The sequence below is a fragment of the Barbatula barbatula genome (assembly GCF_947034865.1).
Source record: "Barbatula barbatula genome assembly, chromosome: 1".
Taxonomy (NCBI): domain Eukaryota; kingdom Metazoa; phylum Chordata; class Actinopteri; order Cypriniformes; family Nemacheilidae; genus Barbatula; species Barbatula barbatula.
This window is the reverse complement of record NC_136766.1, coordinates 11,549,727-11,571,511: the sequence shown is the minus strand read 5'-3', so window position 1 is coordinate 11,571,511 and position 21,785 is coordinate 11,549,727. Positions and strand designations below refer to the sequence as shown.

Below are 21,785 nucleotides of genomic sequence, written 5' to 3'. Positions count from 1 at the left end.
GTGGGCCAAGCTGCCACCACTCTTACGCCATGGCCATCCTGCAGGCCAGGGCGCTAAAGAGAGCCCCACGGGGTAAGACCGACCCAAGTAGTGCCGCCGCCGACTGGCCCTCCGGGGACCACGGTGGCAGCGCAGGCTGGGTCGGACGATGTCCACATCAGTGGCCCGGAAAGACGCCTCGATCTCAATCTTGCGCATGTGGGCGATGTCGAGAAAGGCCACTTTCCCGACTCCCTTCTCGCAAGGTCGGCTGATTGGTGGCGCTGTCAAGGACTGCTCTAGCAGTCTTTTGACAGTGTAGAAACAGACCGGCCTGCTGTGACCCTGCCGCTTTTCGGCTGTCGAGGTCTCGCACGTGGTTTCCCCCCCAGCAGCCCCGGCCTTCTCCAGCGTCGACTCCGGTTCTGGTGCCCCGCAGGTGGCCCCCCGGAGGAAGACGTCGAGAGAAGGACCACCTAGAGAGATTGAACCATCGGGCCCGACCCAGCCTTGGTCGCTGGGTGGTCGGACTGGGGCGGTCCCTGCCGCGTCCCAACACCTTTTGGGCCCCTCCGGGGGCCTAGTGCCCGTCTCGGCATTCGATCCAGTTCGCCAGACCTCCGCCGGACTTCAGTGAGCCTCATTGCGCAGGTCCTATGCAAGGTCTGGGAAGAGAGTATCAAGTGCTGCTAGTTGCGCCTTACGGGCCCAACTACACTTGGTCCTCTGAGCTAATACTCCTGACGACAACTCCCCCTGGCCAAATCCCCTGGCGAAGGGCCTACTCGCAGGGGATGGGCACGTTGTGGCATTCGAGTCGGACCTTTGGGTCTGGCTCCTGGATGGGACGAGGAGTTCCTGGATGATCTACCCCCCACAGTGGTGGAGACTATCACTCAGGCAAGGGCCATGCCCACAAGGCTGGATGCCTTTAAAGTGGCGCCCCTTCTCGTCCTGGTGCTCTTCTCGAGGAGAAGACCCGCGGAATTGCTCACTCAGGAACGTGCTGTCCTATTGCAGGAGAGGCTGGGGAGTAATCTCCCCTTCCACATTGGGAATAAGCACTCCCCGTCCATCCATCAATAAGCACTCAGGGCGGCGGGCTTGGCGAAGCAGCCCTGCCGCCTATGGCCGGGTATCAAGCTGAGTTATTACATATAGCTCTAACCGGACCTAGTGCCCCACACGTAGTAACCCCCCACTAGGGTGGTTCCGTCTGAGATGTCGTCATGAGGTGGTTCCCCGCGTGGCAACCCATGACCTCCCCCAGGTGGACATCCACCTTGCGGCATTCCGCACATACCTCCCATGAGTTCTCCCCTATTTGGTGAGACCATGTTGGTGTCTCCACTGTATTCCCCCCTATGGTGGGAAGTGGTCTCCGTAGCGCACGTCCACATTGAGGGAACAGCGCTTACCCAGTAGCCCTACGGTACCGGACGGCTTCTCGTTTAGAGAACAAGGCCTCCGTCTGTGGTGGCCGAGGGCAGGGGCTACTCATCTTTGCCAAAAGCTCTGGGAGCCCCTGCCTGCCCACTGGAAGGCTACAAATTTCGCGATAGCGCTCACGTGTGGCTCACCCAGGCCGATCAACGTCACTTCGCTAGAGATTGTGACACGGCTTAGTGCTGTGGCGTTTTCAATTGGAACCCCATCTGTCGGTTCGACACAACGTCGAGAGACCGACAGAAAGGGAACGTCTCGGTTACGTTTGTAACCTCTGTTCCCTGATGGAGGGAACGAGACGCTGTGTCCCTCATGCCACAACACTAGCTGTCCGCAGCAGCGATCGTGAGATGCTCTCAGGCTCCTCAGCACAAAAGGTGAATGAATGAGCACGCCGGCTCCCCTTTATACCCGGATATCCGGGGGCGGAGCCCGGCATGCAAATTTCATTCGCCAATTTCATTGGCCTTTTCAAAATAGTCAGAAGATGATAGGTTCTCAGGGGCGAACCCCATCTGTCGGTTCGACACAACGTCTCGTTCCCTCCATCAGGGAACAGAGGTTACATACGTAACCGAGACGTTTTCCAACGACAACAACAAAAAAAACCGCACGGTAAGTTGATCTATTTTATATTGCTTATGTTTTTTCGATTAGCGAGTTGTTGCAGTGCAAGAAGGGTTTGGTACTATTAACGTTGGCAGCTACCTTCTTCTGGTGTTAGGACAGACCAGGTTCGATGACGATGTTATCTCCTAGAGCAGACTAAGATAATGCTAATCATTATATTTACTATGCACCTGACCTGATGCTGAATGTAACATGGGATTTACTTATTTTTTGGCCGCAACAACGCAAGTGATATTGCAAGCGAGGTGATGAAACAAATCGTATGATCTATGATGTTTATCTAACGCTACACAGTTTAAGGTGAGACACGGCAGGCAAAAACATAGTTTTCTATTATTTTTTACTTGTCAATTGTGAGATTTGGGGCTAACGTTATTTGTCTTCAATAACATGTCTTCTTTCAGACTTGTGGTGAGACAAAAGTTGGCGTTCTAAATCCTCTCTCTCTCTCTCTCTCTCTCTCTCTCTCTCCTTCTCTCTCTCTGTCTCTGTGGATCCAAATATGGTCATTTCCTTGTCATCAGCAACCAATAGTGAAAGTAAAATGGGGCATTTAACTCTAAAAGCGAATCTCATAGCTGATGCCAATTTCCGACAAAGTGATTCGTTCAGACGCATCACGTGACATGCTCTGACATTTCCACAGTGTTTTTGACTGTTTTTCTGTTCAGTTTAAGCCCATAAATGCAGAGTTATAAGTTTTAAAGTGTTTTAGTTGGTTTGTATTGTTATTGTTGTTGTGGTACGGTATAATCAGGGCTGCACATTTGCTTAAATCACAAAAGTCCCTATATTTATATATTGGTACTTTAGTATATTGGTCATTTCAGGATCATACAGAAAAAAGTGCACTCACCAGTGTGTTATTCTATTAATGCATAAAGTTATGTGGTTAAAATCCTAGTATTTTACTAATATGCCTTTGTGTTATAGCTGTCTCTAGGGATGAAACAGATGAGAGTGAAAGTGATGTGGAAGAACTGGATTGTTCCCCACCTCCAGAAGCTGAATTGTACTTTTTTTAAATCAACCAGATACATAAACCTATTATAAGCCACATTTTACTACTTATGAACTAAGTTGTTGTTTATTTGTTTGGTCAGTATTAACAGTTGTTTGGCCAAAATTAATTGTATCTAATTTCTATAACTTGATGTTTACTTTTCTTGCCATCTTGCTATACAATATATTGTAGTTTTCTTGAATTTTGTGTCAAAGTAAATAAAATTAGTCTCAAATTTAGTGTGTACTGTGTTTTCACAGAAGTTTATTTATTACTGTTTTTCTTTCACTTTTGTAATGTGAAAAGTTAACACAAATTGTTTTGTTTTGATTTAGAGCCGTGAATAAATGCTTTTAAAATATAATAGGGTATCACTGTTTATTACTGAATTTAAAGGTTCCTAAACTCTTAAAATGATTTTGATATACAGTTCACACAACACAAGATTGGCCCCTCTGTATTAATTGTGGCCCCTCTTGTGCCCCCTTGTTGAAAAAATCCTAGAATCACCCCTCATAGCAACCCACACCAAACCATCAAGATAAGACTTTTTTACGACCCAATGGAATCTATGGAGATGTGCTCTCTTTATTCATTTTTCGGGGACAGACATACAGTCCTATATACTGTACATTCATATAGACATGTACATATTTCCATTTATAACCTTACCATGTTTTGATGTTCTTGTCTGAAGTAATATGTCTGTCTTAAACATTAACCCAAAATAGTTTGAATGAATGTGTATAACTACTGGAATTATAAGATTTTATTAGAACTCATTTAACCAAGATAATATGAATATCATGTTTGGGGTCTATGAGCTGCATTTGTGATTTCCTTAATGTTAATGTTTGTTGTGTTTTATTAGATTTATTAAACACTTTAAAGTGTTCTTACTCAACATCCAATCAGCTTCCACATGCAAAAGAAATGCTGGAAGACAAAGAGAATTAACTTTCCCTCTAAAGGTGCCTTCTTCTGGTTGGGTCAGTCACATCTGTAGGATGTGGCAACAGCTTAAAAGAGACGGAAAATAAGGAACAATGGACTTCTGTTGCCTCGTAAACCTTGAGGAGTCTCTCATTTTCTATCTTTCTCTCTCTCTCCCTCTTTTTCTCTCTCAGCGCTCCCTAGTGCGTATGCGTTTGTTTCATGTATTGTTTGTGTTTATGCACTCGTAAAGTCACATTATTTATGGCCATGAGATAACGAAAAGTGTATTAATCAGTGATGCATTCGCTGGATGATTGCATACAAATATTGTTATACTTTATATTACTAATCAGAAACTGTAAAATATGTATATTTAATAACGATTATTATATGTATTTTACTTCGAGCTAAACTAAACTAATTCCTGATGTTTTAAATAACTCATTTCATGGATGTGATCTTGATATATCTGGTGGAGAATCATATTTGGTGAGCTAAGCTCATCGTTATTTTAACATGCAGCTAAAACTGCTACATAGGGACGTGGGAGCTTTGTGTAAAAACAAACCAAAGATTTGTAATAAAGTAAAAAGGTATATGTTTGTGCACAATAGAAAAACATTAATATATGTTCAGAGGCAAAATGATAAGTAAAAGCTGATAATTTGTATTCTTCTAATTTTTTTAACCATGACTGGTATAAATCCTTAGCCTATTTAATATCTTTGTGTATGTATGTGGGCCATGTAAGAGTAAAGAACTGTAACCTGGCAGAATGTGTTTTTAATGTCTGTTTCTTAGAGGCATAGATCACAGTGCCGACGTGCTCCTTACATCAGACACACCGTTTTTTTTTGCCATGGCAACTTAGCCCTGTCAGTGGTGTGGTTGTTAGGGAAACCAGACAGTTGATGCAAATGAAAATGAAATGCATGTGATGCATATGAGTGATTGTGTGTTGGATGTTGGGGTTCATGGTTCTGTTACAAAGTCAAACAGCACTGTAAGATGCATTTATTAAGACAATACTGACAATTCTCATAAGGTTTTATTTATAATAAAAACCGGAAGCCAGCCGGGTTAGTTGTGAGATTGATCGTGGAAAGCCAGCCGGGTTAATTACAAATAATTAAAAAAACTAACCCTCTTCTCTCAACAGATAGTGGTCTAGCTTTTGTTGAAACTAGTAACTTTGTATTAGCACCTATTGTACTATTGCACTTTGTATGACATATCGCTTATTTACGGAAGCCGTAAAGTGCCAAACAAAACAACAAATCGCAAAACAAACAACAAATCTAAAAGCCAAAAAACGAAACCCAAATCACAATTACAAATCTGAAAACACATTAACAAACCATAAAGCGCAACAACAATTCCGGAAACAAAATAACAAATCAGAAAACAGTCAGATCAACGACAAATCAGTCGTTGTGTTTTCTGATCTGTTATTTTGTTTCCGGAATTGTTTTTGCGCTTTATGGTTTGTTAATGTAATTTCAGATTTGGTGTTGCGTTTTCAGATTTGTAATTGTGATTTGGGATTCGTTTTTTGGCTTTTAGATTTGTTGTTTGTTTTGCGATTTGTTGTTTTGTTTGGCACTTTACGGCTTCCGTACTTATTGCTCCCCGAACTCTTTGTAAGTCACTTTGGATAAAAGTGTTTGATAAATGACTAAATGTAAATTTAAATTATCTGAATGGAAGCCAGGCGGGTTAATTATCTGAATGATAATGATCGACTGCTTTTTTAGCAATTCCCTGCAATCCTTTATATATATATATATATATATATATATATATATTATATTATAAATGTTTAATATGAAGGTCCAACAAATTAATATGGCAAATTTCGGTGCTCAGCGAAAACTTTTCAGAGTAAATAAAAAAAATTCTAAATATATTACATTATATTACATTACATTACAATAAATATTGTTCTAAAAGCAAAACAAGTAAGTAAGTAAGTACATGTTACATTTTCAAAGATCTTTCTATTAATCCTTTACCTTGGGCAACAAGTTTGCTTTTGTATGAATGAAGCCGACTTTACTGCATCATTGCCACAATCTAATCCTGTTTACATGAAATAAGACTGCTCTCGAGCAGGATTAAGCCAACGGACCTGTTGGATCTCCCGTGTCTCTTGACCGATCACGTCAATACTTTGGCTTTGAACGTGAAACGGTATTGGCTCCCGTGATCGACTGTGTCTAACTAATGTTCCAGTTTATTTTTTTAATCGGAACCGAGTGGCTTGAGTTAGCGGGAGATGGGCAGCCATTGCAGGTTCTTCGGGAACATTCATAGAAACTCAAATTGAATTATTCTGGCAATGTATTACTTTCTACCGAGTTATTTGTTAAGTAAGGTGAAGCCACAGCACCCTTTCCTTTTAGGGTCATCTGCGAAGAGTGGGCCGGAGGTGAATTTAACCTTTAATGGAGATGGCTTGGAAGTTTTTGGTGGTGCTTAGGTGGGATATAAAATAATTGATGGTGAGCAGGGAGAAATTGGCGTAGTGCCTGAGGAAGAGAGAGAGGAGGAAGGAAGGTTGTTGCCGGTGCCGTGTGTGCTTGGGTCGGCTCCTTGGGCAAAGGCAGATGGAGAGTCAGAAGGGAAGGCAGCCAGGGCATGTGCCGCTAACAGAGGCAGCCTCCTGCTTGGGTCAGCTCCAGGGGCAAAGGTAGAAGAAAATCAGAACGTGGCCACCGGAGCAGTGGGCGGATGCAACCTCGCACTTGGGTCGGCTTCTTGGGAAAAGGCAGCAGCAGGGACCTGCGGCGCAAGTGGAGGCAGCCTCACACTAGAGTTTGACGGAGGGGCAGTGGGCCAGGGACAGGACAAAGGATTAAAAGAGGAATCAGGGATAGGAAGGTAGGTCTGTGCCACCAGCGGAGGCGTGGCCGCACTGCTGAGGCGGCATGTGGCGGTGTGGGCCATAATGGCACCGGGAGGTTGCAGTCAGGGGCTAGGCTGAGTGGAGAAGTGATCGGGGGCTGGTAGTGGCGGAGTCTGGGGCATGGCCCGGGCTTGCCAAGGGCCTGCTACTGCAGCCTGATGACCGGAGGCCCTTTCTCGTGAGGGGAGGAGCAGGGGTTTGAATGGGACGTGGTTGTGTTAAAATAAAGTCTTGTGTAGCCGGACCTTTATACTGAAGAACTGGGGACTTTGTCTGCTTTCTGGCCGAGGATCGCCAAGAGACCATTTGACTGACAGGTATGCAACGATGTTTCGTTTTACAAGGCAAAATGATAATGACATTTACATTTAGTCATTTAGCAGACGCTTTTATCCAAAGAGACTTACAGATGAGGAAACATTGGAAGCAATTATAACAACATAGGCAACAAAATACATAAGTGCATCAAACTAGTCCATTAAAGCCTAGCACAGTATAAAAAGCTAAGAATAGTGAGGTTAGTAAGTGTTTTTTAACAAGAGCCTGGACTAGGACTTGCGTAGAGTGCTCCGCTAGGAAAGGTCTAATTTTCCTAATGTTGTAGAGGATGAATCTACAGGACCGGGTGGTGCTGGCAACATGACTTGTGAGGTAAAGCCGATCATCGATTACCACTCCCAGGTTTCTGGCTGTGCTGGACGGTGTAATCGTTGATGAGCCTAGTTGAATGGCAAGGCTGTGGTGAATCTTTGGGTTGGCTGGGATCACAAGCAGTTCCGTTTTTGCAAGGTGTAGCTGCAGGTGATGATCCTTCATCCAAAGCGAGATGTCACTCAGGCATGCCGCGATGCGAGCAGCGACTGTCGGATCGTCCGGTTGAAATGACAAGTAGAGTTGTGTGTTGTCGGCATAGCAGTGATAGGAGAAGCCATGCTTCTGAATGACCGAGCCGAGGGATGTCATGTAAATGGAGAAGAGTAGCGGTCCAATAACTGAGCCCTGTGGCACCCCGTGTTGAGCTGTTGGGATGCGGAGACCTCATCTCTCCAGGATACTCTGAATGACCTACCCGAGAGGTAGGAATCAAACCATTGCAACGCCATTCCAGAGACACCCATAGCACTGAGAGAAGCCAGGAGGATGTGATGATTGACAGTGTCAAAGGCAGCAGACAGATCCAGTAGGATGAGCACAGATAACATGGATGATGCTTTTGCCAATCTCAGGGGTTCGATGACTGAGAGCAGTGCAGTCTCTGTGGAATGACCGGTCTTGAACCCAGACTGATTGCTGTCCAGGAGGTTGTTTTGCATGAGAAAGGTTGAACACAACTCGCTCCAGGGCTTTAGCGATGAAGGGAAGAAGGGAGACAGGCCTGTAGTTTTCTTGCAGTGTAGGGTCCAGGGTGGGTTTCTTTAGAAGCGGTGTGATGCGATCGTGATGAAGTCTTGTGTAGGTGATACCTGAGCTTTGCAGACGGAGTGTAGCCAGCGTGTGCATGATGCCTAGCTGTATGCGCAAGCAGAGAGATGCAGAGAGTGAATATGTCACCACCAACCAAACGTTCTCATGTATACAATAAAATGCTGTGGGCATCTGAATGTGTCGAACACAATTTACGTTCACAGAGTTATCATTTACGGCTGGGGTCATATGTCCAAGATGTAGTATTGTTCGGGTTGTGCAGACAAGAGATGTGGGCGATCTTTAGCTTAAAGCACTGGTCAGGTATACATTCCGCTGTTGGCATTCACTTTTATGTAAAGGCTGTGTCAGTTATTTTGGGCAAGACGTGAGTAGGACGTCTTGTAGAATACATTCTATGTAGAAAACTACACCGATTTCTTCTTGCTCCCCATGATTTCTACATTTATATTTAGAAAACTTTCCCAGGTACTCACCTGGCTCAATGAGTATCAGTACGTTTGGTGGTTCAAACACGAATAAACACAGTTCATGGAGGACAAATAGTAACAGTATCAGTAATATGGCATGGAATTCGAGTTGATTAAAGCGACTGAACGGAAAGACTGAATTTATTGTTTCACCCGAGAGGATTTGTTTCACTTCGCGGAATGATATATGTACAGCCATTTCGTGCGGACTAAGGTTTAGGCTAAGAGTGAAAGGTTATAACCTTTTAAAACTGACAAATTTTGCCAAATTGGGTCGAAATAGGACCAACTTATTGTTTACGGATGCCAGCATCTGAACACTCGTGTCCCGTTAGCAGCCAGCTACCGTGCAGGAAGCAATCGCATCTAGAAACGAACAAGGTAATTGAGCGGAAACACTTGAATAATTAATTTACTTTACTTTAATAATTGAAATTATTTCATCTGTGGACATTTCAATCTTTCCCTGTGCTTCTGCTTCTTTCTAAGCTAGTGGACACCAAAACAAGCACTAGCAGCTCAATTAAACTTTCTCTTGCTCTGGTGTTCCTGCCCCTCCTACCTGCTATCGGGATGTTAATTTAACCTTCAATCTCTACTTCTCTAGCTAAAAATAACATTCGTACTCAAATTGTCGAAAAATGTACTAAAATGATACAGAAAATGGTTTATCTAAACACCTTGTTTGGTTTAAATGTGGGTTAGGAGCATCCTTATAGAACCAAATGTGAAATATCTGTTTAAAAGGTGGTGCCATTCAGTCAGGAGTTTATAGAAAACATTTTCTCAATCACGACGAAGGAGCCAATTTAAAAAAATCGTATTCATGGACACCATCAAGTGTCACAATTAAATGCTTTCTCTATTTAAGAAAACACTTTTGCACACGGATCCTTAAGAGCCACTTCGTGTGTGTGAACAAGAATAAAGAGTGGGTGATGTGGTTGCAAGCGTACTGTTCTGTGAATGACTTAATATGTACATTATATTATGTGCTTGTGTTTATGTGATAGACCGCACAAATAAGAGTGAGATAATAGACACATGTATTTTAGTGTATGACAGAAAGTCATGTGTGTGCATGTGTGTGCACAAAACTGCATGTGTGTGCACGTACCAACATTGGCATAATGCTTTTGTTTTGGAAAGTGGTGGGGACAAAAATTTAAATTAATAAATTGATTCTGAAATAACTCGTTAGGAATATTTATCAAATAGGTTATAGTGGGCTATAGTGGGCGTTTCATCCATTGGTTAATTTACTTTTTTACTCCAGCCCTCACAGTATGTGATTCCCAACCTCTCATTTGGAGTAGGTCACTTGGCTGTTGCGGTGCATTATACTTCAAAAACAGTTTATTCCTACGACTAAAAATGTCACTTGTTCATTAGTTTACGTGCTTTTGTGTTTGGACACTGGATACACAAGCAAGCTCTTGAACGTGGATGATGCTCCCATTTCATTCTGGCAGCGTTTCTGGAGTCTCGGCCCTCTGTCTTCTGCAAAAAGAAGTTGCGTGTGAGCAACAGGAGATAGTAAGAAAGCGCCTGCATTTTTCACGACTTTTAGATGTTAATGGCCCCTAAACAATACACACTTTCCGGAAAAATTTCTTAATTTCTTCCAAAAAGTGGTGGGGACATGTCTCACCTGTCCCACCCTCAAATTACGCCTATGCCTGTGAGGCATTTGCTAGCTCTTGTGTGTCCCTGGCGGAATTTGCTCCCCATATGCTGTAAATATTCTTTAGCTCATGCTGACCAGATTAACAGATTTTCAGTATTTAAGGCTGGTCAAGACCCGGAAAAACATTGAGCCTGTCATTCAAATTAAGACCCATTTCTGTGGGCTATTACTAGTGGGGCAGAGAATATTCTTTGCAAAACACAAGCTTACCAGTCTGATCTAATGCAAATACTGTGCCTTCTGACACATCTTCCAAATGCAAGGATAACAGTGTGTTCACATGCCGTTTGTAACCTTGATGGAACATAGGCAGAGAACATTAATGAGAGAGAGACTGTGTGTGTGAGAGAAAGAGAGTGAGAGAGAGAGAGAGAGAGAGAGAGAGAGAGAGAGAGAGAGAGAGAGAGAGAGAGAATGAAAGAATAGGCTAGTGTCAATCTCTTTTCAATCTGAAAACTTGCACAGAATTACAAGGAGCTCAACTCTGTCAAGTGTAATTGAGAGAGAAAGAGACGCATGAGCAAGAGAGCCAATGGCATCTGCAAGGTAAGATTATATTGCACTGAGAGTAGTTAGAGGTCTGTCATTGGTATACACACAAGAGCCCTCTCTGTATACATACACACACACAAACCCTCTATCAGCATCCTCTGTGCAGGGGTTAATTGATCCCACAGCACCGATACCACAAAGACTGGCAGCACTAGACGTGCTCTGACAAGAAAAAAAAGGGTTGGAGAAAGATAAAGCCAGAATGAGGATGAGAACAAAAAGGAGGAGAGAAAAAGGAAGAAAGTGGAAGAAAATTTTTGAATATAGTCAAAATTGTCCTGTTTGGCAAGACTTACTCAATACTTCCAAAGACACATATCATTAATTAAGTCAAAATTCAGAGATTTTTTTAATTTTTCAAAATGTATTGTCAGGAGCTACTAAACTAAAACCATCATAAACATTATTCTTCCCATTTCTTTTAGAATTATTATATATATGATGCAGCTTTCATGACCTACATTGAACATTCTACACTGAACCTATAACGACATTTAACATTTGTTCTTAAATTGGAGTTTTGCTATATAAAGTTCTGAAATGAATCACTGAAAACTTGGTGAGAACAAGAAGTGGTGACAGTCACTTTTTTTACACATTCCCTTAAATTTACTGCAAAAATGTTGATCTGGGATCAAAAAAAGAACATTAAGCCTGAACAATTCACTTACAAAGTAGTACAAATAGAACAAGTACATAAGAGAAAGGTACACAAAAGAGAAGTACAATAATTGTCAACATTCAGCCATCTTGACAGCAGTGCAAGATAATGAATATACTACTCCAGACATTGTTTGTTGATTGTCTTAGAGGAGAAAGTTGCACTTGAGAGAATCGCCGGCCAACCCAATGCCTTTTACACATTAATCATTGAACACCAGACAGAGATCAAAGTATACCTTTGAGGATGTAATACAATTTCAATGGAGCTTATCAAGTGCTTTTGAAGGATGCCACCTTTAAAGGACAGGTTTTTGAAGCGTGCACACCCTCAATTTGCTACATCTTTTTGTGTTGCACTTAAAATGACATAACTTCTTATGATTAAAACACATTGATTGATAAAATGTTCATTGTCCAATTAAGCTGAGCTAAAAACACATGCACATGTGTAACATCCCGAGGCTTAAGAGGAAGCACCTCCATATGAACATGTTCTCCTTTGAGATAAATATGTGTGCTGGCTGGCTACTTCTACCTCATTATCCACATCCACAGAACTTTGACCACAAGGTCAGCAGACGTTCTTCTCATTCTTGATTAATGCCAGATGTTCGGCCTCATTATTATTTGTGCTAAGCTTCACAGAGGGCCGCACAGTGCACAACATTCACAGACCTGCAAACATCCGCACATGCAGAAAAAAATCACCCTGGAACATATGCTAGGAACGTGGTCGCAACGAAAAAAGCAGTGCCTGCACAGCCGCAGGTCCAGCATGCAGACAGCCTCTGATTAACAAACCAACACTAATTAAATCACAGGCTGCTAGATCACGCCCGGTCAACTGCTCAAATATGTACTAAACGCCTCATCTTCCCTACTCCTAACAGCTCTGCCACACTTAAATCCCCAAAATGAGAAAGTGAATGAGATGGGATTACATGGCTAATGCGAGCAGATGAAAGAAAGAAGGGCACAATCTCTAACCCAAAAAGGATTAAATCACCCCATCCGTGCTTACATTTTCCAGGTAAAAGACACAATTTCGGACGAATGCGAAATAATTCAGTAAAGCAATCCATATGTGTGCCTTACAAAACTCATTCATTACTGTAAGAAAAAAACCTTTTTGTCACTTGGCAAGTACCCTTTCAAAAAGGTCCAATTATTTACCATTAGGTACAGATATGTATAGGCTACATTTGATACCAATATTTTCCTTTCTAGTACTAACATGTATCTTTTCAGTACTGAGATGAATTAATCAGAAAAAGGAAAAACATGATTTGATGTACAAAACAACATTAGGTGCGGATCTTGATTCATTGAGTTCTTTGCGTGATTAAATGCACATTAGATCCTGCTGATATGAAAGCTCAAATTTGACTGTATTATGTAATGCATCTGAAGAAATCAAGTACTACTGTAGTAAGAAACGTCTGACTTACAGTAGGCTATGTTTCTCACTCATGATTTCCTCATCACAATGCAAGAGGCATGATGCTTGTGAACGCTTTCATTAGTATGGCAGTGCATCAGTGGTTTCATTCTGCGCCTTGACTTGTGACAGTCAGTGACACGTCAGACTGAGTGGTAATTAAACGTTGATTCCTGTGAACTTCCAGCATATGTTAATATGCTAAAACTAGATATGAACTAAGAGATGGATTTGGAACACTGAGGAGAACATGAGAACTGGCAGCCCAAACTGGAGACACTCTTACATACGGGAAGGGGGTCATGAAGTAACCATTTCACAGATATTTCAGTATTTTATGGTGCAGCTTACCTCGCTTATCCTGCACTTTTACAGTTATCTCCACTAACGGCTGCGTCTCTCGGTCGAGCCGCCTCGATATAACCAAATCTCCGCTGTCCCGACTCACTGTGACTGGAGAGTTATCCGCGTCCCGTTGTATCAGCTCAAAGCTGGCGGACTGAAACCTCACCGGGTGCAGATTCATTATAACCGAGCCGATACTCGCGTCTTCGGACACCGTGACTTTAATGGGTTTGTCTGGTTCCATCACAGAACGGGACTTTCTCGAGAGTCCGTTATCGAGCTGGGAAAGAGACGGCCATTGGCGCGGACTTATCTCTATATCCATATTGTGACTGGTTCGAGCGGGCCAGCCGTGGTCTCGCGCAAACACGCTGAACTTTATCGGCTGCGCGAGACCGAGTATCGAGTCCACGAGGAGAATGTCGCCGGTTTTGGGCACCACATAAAAAGTGCCGTTTTTCGGCAGCGCGTAATATATAAGCTCGGCGTTTTTGCCGCTGTCGACATCCTCCGCTTTTACCGTGTACACCACCGACCTCAGGGCCGTGGCGTCGTCTAAAGTTATTTTCACGTCTGCGTGGCGGAAAGTGGGCTCGTGGTCGTTCGTGTCGAGCACGTCCACTTTAATAGAAGCAACTTCGGCAACGACGCGCTCGGCCGAGGCGCAGCTCTGACAGCAAAGCGCCAGGCTGAGGTAATACTCAGAGCGCTCCTCTCTATCCAGCACGTTTGAGGTCTTTAGTAATATGTGTCCTCGTCGGTGGTGGGCGAAGACGTGAAAATCTTCGCTCCGGTCTCCCTGGAGTTTCAGGTGCATGCCGGACTTCGAGCACCATCTCTGCGGGTCTACGCGCTTCACCGGGATACTCAGCCCGTTCACTTTTGAGCCCGGTGGAGAGTTTTCGAACACATGCCCGTGAAAGAAAGGTATTCGTTCGTCGGTCTTATTTCCCAACACAAAAGTAGCACAATATGGTAACAGAATAGTCCAAATCATGGTTGAAAGCTTAAAGCACAGTGTTCAGATGGCAAAACATGTTGAATGAAATGACTGTTCAGAGTTATCCGGTGATGAAGCGGCAGAAGAAGTTTCCCTCCGTTGCCTTGCCTTTCAGCAGCGGTCTGCTCTGGCTCGCGCCTGAGCTCGCGGAGTTTCAGAAAGCAGCACTACAATGATGGACAGCGCCACGCGCGAGGGGGCGTGGCTTCAAGCTAGACAAGGATCCCTGAAGGGAACCCTTTCCCATAGGATTTAGGCTGGAATTTATTTACCTGGGTCAAGAAAAATAAACGTTTGGGGGTTTTCTCCTTACTTTTAGGGGAACTGCTGTTAATATTGACATTGTGCCTTCATGAGGTTATATTAACCATACCAAACCACACAAAAGTTAAACAATTCTGGCCAATAGCAAATCTGGGTTTTATTAAGATAAACTCAAACCTCTTCAACCAAAATCAATACACTCGACTTAATTTTGGAAATTTGATTTAGAGGCTTGACTTATAACTACTTGTATACAATCGACATATATTAAAAAAATGCATTGATTTTCATTTCGTTTCTTTAAATGGATGCGTTAGACTCGATAGTAAATAAAAGTAAACAAAGAAACTCCCTTAAACTATTTCAAATAATAGGTGGGTGGAGAGACCCAGTGTTCACAGCTACAGTATAATCTAAGCAAAGGATGGCTACTTTGAAGAATCTAAAGTAGTCTGTAAAATTGACTTAATGTCACTTTATTATTTTGATAGGGGTAATTCATTCCAAAGAAGCAATCAATCCAGAGAAACGCAACCCTATGGGAAGAAGCGACTGGAATGATGTTCATCTCAAATGTCATATCTCTCCGGCCCCACCAGAAACTATAACAACAAGTTGAGGAGGAGCCGTTAATTGCCTTGTGCAGCATCCTTTTTAATACATATTGATTTTTCTTTCTCTCTCAGCAACGTTAGGCTAGAGGCGATCTGTCTGCGGTGGTCTGAATTCAAATTTCAATTAGAAATTTATTGGTCTTCTCAATTGCTCTGTAATAATATTAACCTAGTCTGACGCCTAAAAAGGTGATTGCTATGAGTGTCACAGGGCCACAAAATATAGCTCATCAACGACAGCCACATGACAAGCGTGGCAGCATTAGATAAGTAAAGCAGCAAGTGGGATCAATACAACACATTGAATTAAAAAGTTGGAAACGTGCCATTCTGACAACAAAGTGAACACAATTTTGCAATATACAGAGCTGTAAATTGGATTAGTGCAAATATGGTATGTCAGCGATGTAGATTCGGGTCTCATTTGAATCTGCAAGCATGCATAAAAAAATACCTGGCATTCCGAGACACATTAATGGAAATCTAAATGAAATGTGGGTAGAGCATAACTTGTGTTTAAGTTCATCTGATTTTACTTCATACAATTTGTTTTTATGGAGTTCTTTTCACTAATCAATTATAAACATGCTCTAAATGTTTTACTATGTAGCTGATAAATCACAGTGTGACGTGCAATGATAAAATGTTGATGACAGGAAACCGATATGGACTGCAATGCAACAAGTTCTCTATCTAGCTCTCCATCTGTGTCACTTACTCACTACACAGTGAGTGACAGTTATTTACTCTGAGTCTCTCTCTCTCTCTCTCTCTCTCTCTCTCTCTCTCACAAACACACACACATGTTTGTTTTTATACACTGTGGGGATTTTCCATAGACATAGGTACCCCTAAAGATAACCATCACAGAAACCTTTCAAATAAGCATCATAATTGAATATGCTTAACAATCAATAATCAATCATGGTAGACTTTTACTCTCATTTGGTTTCCACAATGTGAAGAAACACAAACACACAAATACACCCTAAACTAAATCCCAATCCTACAACTAAAGAAAAAACTAGTAAAGAACTTACTAAAAAACACAATGAACTATATTTATAAATCATTTAGTATGTCAAATTTAGCAAACCACTGTTAGAAATTTGGTCCCAGAAGACTATCTAGGTAAACCCACAGACTCAAGCAAACCGACAGCACAGCTAAACATTTTGCACTTTGTTTGCAGAAATAGTTTTGCTATCTGAAATAGCTTTGCATTTTTACTAAACAGTAATTATCTGCATTGGCTGCCTATCTGGAAATGTTGCCAAACGAGCCCAGTAAATGGGGGGCTTTAGAGGTTGGCACTTCTTTTGCAGTGTACAGATGTGAGAGAAGTTTTAATAGTTATGGTGGAGCCTGTCAGGTCCACACACACTGGAGTCTTCAAGCTGGTTCACTGAACTCCATTATGAGTGGATCAGCGGATATTCTCACGGTCTTGATTTCGAACAAGAACTCAATATCACAACTACCTTCGAGAGTATCAAAGTCAAAAAAAGTTTGCCCTCTAAAAGATTTAGCATGCATTTAAAATCAGCACTGGAACATGTTTTGAAATTGTGTTTAATATTCAAGGGAGTAAGGGGAGCACAAGACCCATGAGCATATGGGACATAATTTGCGGGCGCCATTATAACATTTCAATATGGCGTGCTAAACAAAATATTGGAAAACATGAAGTGGAGAATGAGCCAAATGATACATTCTTGGCTCTGAAAATCTAAAACAGTTTTTTTATCTTTCAACAAACCATCAAATAATTATACTGATTTTAAACAATACTTTCATGGCACATTACCCTTGACTAGCCATGACATTCGCTAACATTTGTTCCATTTATTAAGGGAAGCTCGTAAAAAATGTGTCAAAAATGTGTGATAGACTTTTACGTCTTTGCCCTTGGCTTCAATGGTTCTACAATAACAATTTGGCTTTGAGGCATAAAACCTAATGATCGGGTCTGTCATATTTGCATATGCAGAGAGGGGTTATTGCTTTCTGTGGGACGACGGTTACAGAGCATAATTAGAGAGCCTAGCAGTTAGGTTCCTCATCAACAGCAGGGCCTCAGCAGCCGAGCAGAGTATTTTCCATTAATGAGGCTTGTCACCGCTCGCTTTTACCCTCATCTCCTCTTCACAGCTCACCCAAGACACTCCAGTACGTTGGCTGGGTGTAATCAGCACACAATCATGCTCATTACATCCCTCACCAAAATAAACCTCCTCTAAATGTCCTCATCACTAACATTCCTCTATGGTTGGGGAGGGGGAGCAGTAGAAAGTAACAGCAATAAAAAAATGCTGTGATATTTGTAAGGTCAAGTCAAGAAACAAAGCCACAAGTTTTTTTTCCGTTTAATCCATGTGTTCACACAATGAGAGCTATCATTTAATAAAAACAGTTAACCATTCATGGTGACATGGTGACTGAGAGCTACGCCATTTATGAAGCCAATCAACAGAAGTGGAGAAAAGTTTAACTTCATGTGCAGTGATGCAATGCGGCAGCTACCGTTGGTAAGTGAGGACATCATTCATCCACAGTAAGACACTACAGTCGCGTGTAAGCAAGATGGATGAGTATTTAATGATACTTTGAGCATTTTTAATGTTCTATATGATTTGTCTCCTCTCAGGGATGCAAAAAATGACACCTGGGAAAGTGTGTCTAGCATGAGCTTGCTCTATGCATTCATAATCATTTATCTTGTGCATCATACTGTATATACTATGTACTGATGCAGTTTATACATTTCAATGGAAATCTATTCTAATCTGTAATCACTGTTTAAACACAGTGTCCAGGTGAGGCTGGAATGTCTACTAGCAACCGACAGACCAGCGATGAAAATCTCAAACAAGTGAACAAGGCTGTTAATCCCATCATGTTCTACTGAAGAGTTTGTATAAGACTTTTCACCAGATTCACAGACCAGTGAGTAAATACAGTATGTGCCTGTGCGCCATAATGCTATTCCAAGCCAGACCATAATTCGGTTGGCATGACCAATGATCATCTGGCCTTAGACACATTTTTACCAAAGAGAGAGTTCTTATTGAAGCTGAAATGACACACCATTTCCTCAGTTCCCTACTCTTCATTCAGTTAACAGACCCACAGGTGCCTTTCAATGGTTTGATGAAATACCGACATTGATGGTGCAGACTGAAGCTGCAGCAAAACACAATTAGAGTTACATGACTATAGAAGAGCAAGAATGATCATAGCTTGGAAAATAAGGTACATCAAAAAAGTGTATTTTAGTGTGTAGACAGTGCCATGTTATTTTCGCTATGGCTGACAAGCAAAATGTCACTAAATTCGAATCTGTCCCTGTCCCTCTTCCCTTGTCTTTTCCTCTTTTGAAATTAAGAGATATGTTACTGAAGTGGAAAGGGAGATAGAAGGTTAAGGGTTACTTATGGAGCTCCCTGCTGGCAGGACATAAAACAGTAAGGCTTAAGACAGCTCAAACGTCAAGTTCAATACAGTGATGTAAGCCTTAGTCGTTGGGAGCTTTGAAGGATTTCTAAATTATCATGAAGCGTTATGCTAATTTTCTTGCTTCCTACCCCAAACCATGCAGAATGGGTGCTTTAAACACATACATTTATTTTGATGGCACAAAGAGCAGAACAACTGACATTTAATACAGCATGTTTTGTGTTATAATGTTAGTGGTAGTTAGTAAGCATAAGTGTTACTTTTGCTGAAATTAAAATTTAGCGAAACAAATCCCTGTGCAAATCCCTTCAGCCCTACGTTTTAGACACAATTTTTTGGTTGATTGGTTGAAATTCGCAACTTCACCGGTAGATGCCGCTACATTTCATACACTAGACCTTTAAAGGTAGCTGTGTATTTTGGTTAAATACTTTTTTTGTAAGCAGTATATAAATCACAAATCTTTAATTATATTATAATAAATGCTCTGCCAGAGACCAGTTTCTGTATGGGACTTAAAAGTGGAAAGATTCCAATCGCATACTTCCGGGGGTCACGCACCCAAACAACTTCCATTGATATGAAATGCTATCAGACAGATAATTCCAGCACAATGCTAGAGATCTACAATACCTGCAGAGTTTTGCAGAGGCAAGAATCCCCACTCACATAAAAAAATCTAGTTTTTGCATTCAGATCTATGCAGATATGTGTTACGAACTCTTTTACAACCAAAAAGTATTAAAAATGCTGACTATAGCCAGAGCTCAGCGTGCAAAATGTGAAAGACATAGGGTGCAGCAAAGAGAATGAATCAAACAAAAATGAGTGGGCTTTGTTCTTGCAACACACATACACACACTTTCACATTTACACACCTCTTCTGACTTTTCATTCAGCAGGCAGCCTCTCTATAAGTCATTAAAAGCCCCAAGTACTCGGATACACTTTTTAAAATGTCACCACACATATTAACCGAGTATTTCAGCACTGTTGCCAGAGTCAACCATTCTGCCTAGATCAATTTATATATGGGTATCCATTCTGAAAACTCAGACAGGCAAAGTACAAACAAAATAAAAGAGGCCTTACTCTACAGAATATTAAGTACGTTTTTAACAGGTCATTCATCATCGACAAACAGAGGAAATGACTGGACTCTGGACCAATCATCTAGTGCGCCTGGTTTTGTTTCCTAATAGTCAAGTGTTGCACGTGCAGTGTGACTGTGAGCCTTTAATGGGACATAACTGCCGAGGATAATTACTAGGGTGAACATGAAAAGATTCTGGGTGCACAGGGTTGTTGACAGATATCTCAGGTGACTGACTGCAGTTGGTCTACGTTTGTTTTTCTTACATGGTGGTGACTTCTCTGTGGCTTTTATACTGACCTAATTATATCTTCTCATCCCTAGCCTTTCGCCTACAAAATAATTTTTTTGCATCTTTAACATTTTCACCAAGAAATTATTTAGTGTATTTATTAAGCAATTTCTCTCATGGGGACTGTTGGCTGTTCCCTGCGACGTAGGTGATTTCAGATTTTACAATCCTTGCTGATTGCTATCCTGGAATGTGATGGGTAGGCAAAACCTGACACCCCACACACAGACCTTTAGATTATATTAGTGAGCATCTCTCATAAACTCAATGGTTGCCATTTTGTACTTAAATAATAATATTTGTTATAATCTACCCAATAATACTAACACTCATATAAAACAGGTACAGACATTATTCAATTTATACTAAAGCAAAACATGATATGAATGATTTATGAGCATCTCATATGGCGAAGATCACTTCAAATGTCCTTAAATGGAGTTTATGGCTGCATTTCTGAGGAAATCGTTTTACAGACCTATACACAAATACACATACTTTCCATCTGCAATATGTGCTCAATGGAGAATTAAAAACCACCATGTCTTTTCTTCCTCTTCCCAGTTTTCCTTAAACGATGTGGAGCAAGAGTCATCAAGCTAATCCTCCCCTCTTAATTATTCCACCCCTAGGGATGACTGGAAAAGGCCCTGCGCCACACCCCCAACCTCCCCCAAATCTACAGGATTTGATTTCTTGCCGTTCTACTCTCTTCTCATCCCCCTCTCCCTCACTCAGTCCAGTCAAGCTGCCATTATAAACAGGATAATCTTCTATAATCTTTATGTTGAATCAAACAGGGCAGAGAAAAAAAGTCAATTTATTTCTGTAGCTCAAGCAACGTTCTGTTGTTTGTCAGAGAGGGGGCACAAACAGCTGCTGCTGAGAAGACAATTGTTATTAGATGAGTTACTGAAAGGTAAAAGACTCAGGAGCATGTGTAGATCCTGTAGTAATGTCTGGTACTGCATGATCCTGCGGGCTTGTGTTAGTCGCACATGTCAATCACTCACACAGTGGGAGCTCAACTCATTTAAAGCACATTTAAAAACAACACTAAATGTCTCACCACTTACACCTAAATGTCTTATCATCACTGACTGTAAGGAGGAATTCTTGAAGCCTCTTGGGCGTGACTTGACGGAGATGGTTCATCTTCCTAAGGTCAGGGTTGATTTACTCGGTTCCAGACGTTTATATCTGGGTTTCAGGTGGGAATATCCAAAATCCCAGTTGTCTGAAATGCAGCATAAGTGCTCCCTCCCTCTAGTGTGATGTCATTACTCTTAATCAAAAATACAATGATGCTTTGACTCGGAGTGGCAAAGTACCGACAAAATATGCGAAGTGCATACCGGCTCTCTTCAAACAGGGTTGCTAATACAGCTTCAAAGGGGTACGTGCATTTACTTCAAAATATGATGCATGTACAATAAATGTATACAGGTAAGTATACATTCAAGTTTTAACGTGTGTATGTAAATTGCTACATCTGTATAATTTTGTACCTCTAACCAAGGCGATAGGTACCCTATAGTGACCTTGTCCGCTTTAGTGAAAGGAAAATTTGGTTGTTTTCACCCCATT

At 41.7% G+C, this 21,785-nt stretch overlaps 1 protein-coding gene across 1 annotated transcript in view; it reads right to left on the bottom strand.

Moving 5' to 3' along the window:
* The window catches only part of LOC306900317 (neural-cadherin), a 182,499-nt gene extending 167,896 nt beyond the window's left edge, over positions 1-14,603 (bottom strand). Inside the window, exon 1 of the mRNA XM_079467146.1 lies at positions 13,486-14,603. Coding sequence (XP_079323272.1) covers positions 13,486-14,476 — 991 coding nt within the window. The 5' untranslated portion in view covers positions 14,477-14,603. The remainder of the gene's footprint in view (positions 1-13,485) is intronic.
* Between the last annotated feature and the right edge of the window lie 7,182 nt (positions 14,604-21,785).